The following is a 3,864-nucleotide window of genomic DNA, read 5'->3' as shown; positions in this document are numbered from 1 at the left end:
CGGAACCAAACCAAATCATGCTCAATCCAAACCAATCCAATCCAATAGATTTCGAATTGGTTCGGTTATCGAATTTACCCAATCCAATGTGCACCCCTAATACATAACATAAAACCATTTGACACACAGATTTTATTATATATCTTAGGTATAAAAGGCATCTCCAAATTCTAATCAAAAGGCTCCGCCCATTGAAAATATTAATTTGATGGTTTCAAGTAAATTAATCATAAATATTCTTAAATAAATTTAAATATATAATTGTTTCAAGTAATTAAATTGATCAAATTTATTGTTCAAATTCTATAATAAATAGAACCAGGATCCGAGACCTTCGTCCAAGCATCAGTTGAGTTCATATTACATCATGATTTCTTCATTTTTAAAATTTATTAATATTATATTTTGGGTTTCTTCATTTATTTTTTAATTAAAATCAATTAGGTGAGTCAAATTGCTGCTTATACCATTGACCCGTCTATTATTTTATAGAACCATTATTAACACACGTGCAGCACAGTGATGAAGTCGTACCAAAAATAGATCGTCCACAACTTGACCAAATAGGAATCATCTCCGCCCTACATTCTTGAAAATCAAAACAAAATGATTAATCGCACAGTCAAATTATTCCAAACAGAAAATTTGATGTATATTAACATATAACAAAGTAGAAGAAGTTACCTACGAAACAGATTAAATTTGTAGCTTTCGAGCCTCCAGTCCACAACGAAGTAAAAAAGTATTAAACTACGTAGCTTCCTTCTTCCATCGCAGAAGCTCGTTTGAAGCTCGCTTTTTTCCCCACTTTTCCAAATACGACAAATGAATTCCACCACTTCAAATACCTCTCCTCACTTCCTCTCTTCCACTCTCAAATCTCAAATCTCTAATTCTATTTCGTATTCGAATCTGAAGATTCTCTCTCTAGAAGAACTTTTCTCTTTCTTTCTTTCTCTCTCTCTCTCTATAATGGCGGCGCGAGCAGACGAAATTTCAGCTCTGGATCTCATCAGGCAACATCTCTTAGGGGATTTTGCCTCTCTGGAAAGCTTCCTCAACAATTACTCTGATCTTACATCGGAAAGCTCAGGAAATCATTCAATTAATGAAGAAATATCAGAAATTTCAACCTCTCAATCTGATTCTCTCTCTTCGATTACAGATTGCTCTGGATATCTGGTTTCAGAGCAGAAAAATGAGATCTTTAATGATTGTTTTCAACCATTAATGCCTACTGAATCTCTAATTTCAGAATCTGAAATCGAAGGTCATGATTACTTGATGGTTAAGAAAGAAATCAATTCCGATCTCTTTGAATCCTTACCTGAAAATGATTTCTTCCAATTGGATACGAAACCTCAAATCTTGAATCCAATTAAGCAAAAACCCCTAATTTCAAGTTCTCAATCGAGGCTCAATGAACGAAAACCTTCATTGAAGGTCTCTCTCCCTCCTGTGAAGAAAGTCGAGTGGACCGAGCAAATTCAACCTCCAGCGAAGGTTTCCGTCCAAAAACTGGCAGATTCCGGCGAGAAAAAACACTACAGAGGTGTGAGGCAACGTCCGTGGGGGAAATTCGCGGCAGAGATTCGAGATCCCAATCGAAGAGGGTCTAGGGTTTGGCTTGGAACCTTCGAGACTGCAATCGAAGCCGCAAAAGCTTACGATCGTGCAGCCTTCAAGATGCGTGGAAGCAAAGCCATCCTCAACTTCCCTCTCGAAGCCGGAAACCCATCTGACACACCTACGAATAATACTTGCCGGAAGAGACGCAGAGACACTGAAACAGAAGAGAGAGTGGAAGTAGTAGAGACGAAAGTGGTCAAGAAGGAGAATCCGCCTCAATCTGACAACACGGCGAGTGTTTCTGGTGCTTGTCCATTAACACCGTCAAGTTGGACATCAGTTTGGGAGAATGGGGACGTTAACGGTATATTTAACGTTCCACCGTTGTCGCCGTTATCTCCACTTCCTTCATTTGGTTATCCACAACTAATGGTCATCTGAGATAATCAAGTACTAAGAATCTACGGTGTGAGAAATAGGGGACTGATCGATCTAGTGAGGTATCTTGGGTGTACATATACGGTTAATGCCTTTATACGTATAAAGATACGTATACTGTAGTGTTTTATAAGTAATAATTTTATTTGTTTATTTATTTAGTTTTGTGAACTTGGATTTGAGGATTGAAGGCAATTTTTTTATTTTGTGTATATTTTTAAATCGTAATCCTTCACTAAATAAAGATAAGAAGAATTTGGAGGAAAGCCAAGAAAATCTTTGAGTAATTGTTTAAATTGGTAATTACATATAAATTATTTTCATTCTTTCATGCACTTTTAAGTGCTTGGACTCATAATTTTAAAACTCGACTGACATGTTTTACAAGTCAAGATGAATCAAGTAAACATATATTAAAATTATAAATATTTAAATATAATTTTACATATTAATAATAAATAATTTTTTTGTTTTTATTTTTGTTCTTTTTTATGAAGGGATTTCGGACCAATAGATTGACTTGTAAAGACAGGGCAACTGACCTCCTAGAACACCATATCTCACTCAAATCTCCTGGGTACATATTTTCTCTAAAAAATTGTTATATATCAAATAACTCGATTACATTTATGATTTGACAAGTAAACTCAATAAATTGTTAAAATCCCTGAAATTGAATGATTAGACTCCATAAAATATATGGAGAATTTTAAGGTATTCCTGAAATATTTGTTCCCGAAAATCCATCCCTTTCAAGCTCTTCAAAACCTTATCTTATTTTTTTAAACCAATTTTAAAGGTGATGGTATCTTGAGGTTGAATTCGAGGATACAAGTTTTTATCGTAGAGGTTCAAGATGATGGATTTGAAAAAAAATATTATGGATTTTTTATAATAATTTAAATAAGGCCTCATTTTTTATCTTTTATTATCGTTAATTTCTCATGAAAAAAGCCATCATCTTTCATTTTCACCAAAACCTAAAAGGGTTATATAATATACCCAAAATATAGATAAAAATGGATACATAATTTAGCTTACACAAAGACCCAAGATTAGAGGGACATGGAAAATGATCTGTTTTGAGGTAGAAAAAGGGTTTTCAATGGGGGATGCATCGTACTGAAAGAAGGGATAGCTGTAGATAGAGATTGTGCTAAAGTAACTACTAACATGGAAAAGTACACAAGTAAATTTTTTGAAAATTAGTATTTTTGAATATCAAATATTTGAAAAGTACTTTTAACTTATATTATTTGCGGGGACACAACAATTAATGACCAACTTGTATATTGTTTGTCCTTTAGGCCAGAGCTATGCGCAAGTGTAGCCACAGTGACCCCATCTTCCTAGTCTTTTTGTTCCGAATAGCTGAATGATTCCAAATGTGGCATTAAGATCTAGATTTTAAGAGTAAATGTTATGAAATTTATTGGTTCAAAATAATTAGACATGGACCTTCATCCAGATGTATGATCATGAGTAAAAAGGTATTTTAAAATAATGGATTTATCATTAGGAGTGGATCCTCTGTAATACATTTTTCCTACAGTTTCTAGTAGAAATCAAAATAGCATCACATGGTATTGAAATCAAAATCCCTCCATTGAAATGTCGGAATTAAGGTTAAAAGGTAAAATTGTATCGCATAAATGATTATACAGCTTGAACCCATTTTTGGTAAAAATAGATAAATACCAAAATGGATTTGAAAAATATTTTTACCAACATGCATGGGCCACAAGTTTGGCCTTGTCTATGATATTTACTCGATGCTGACTAGCTGCATACCACGCATTACCAATTGCACTTCATCGCTTAATTTAAAAAATATTTCACTCCTTTTTTTATTTTTAT

At 33.9% G+C, this 3,864-nt stretch overlaps 1 protein-coding gene across 1 annotated transcript; it reads left to right on the top strand.

The window, feature by feature from the left end:
- The first annotated feature begins 777 nt into the window (after nucleotides 1-777).
- LOC147408107 (ethylene-responsive transcription factor 5-like) lies at nucleotides 778-2,178 on the top strand. Its single transcript, XM_086436982.1, has one exon. It carries the CDS (start codon nucleotides 826-828, stop codon nucleotides 2,008-2,010), a length of 1,185 nt encoding a protein of 394 aa, XP_086293108.1. The 5' UTR covers nucleotides 778-825; the 3' UTR covers nucleotides 2,011-2,178.
- The last annotated feature ends 1,686 nt before the right edge of the window (nucleotides 2,179-3,864 follow it).

This window comes from Akebia trifoliata, chromosome 3, assembly GCF_017979445.1.
Source record: "Akebia trifoliata isolate Shusen 1 chromosome 3, ASM1797944v1, whole genome shotgun sequence".
NCBI classification, from domain to species: Eukaryota; Viridiplantae; Streptophyta; class Magnoliopsida; order Ranunculales; family Lardizabalaceae; genus Akebia; species Akebia trifoliata.
The sequence above is the reverse complement of the archived record's forward strand: the minus strand, read 5'-3'. Positions and strand labels throughout refer to the sequence as shown.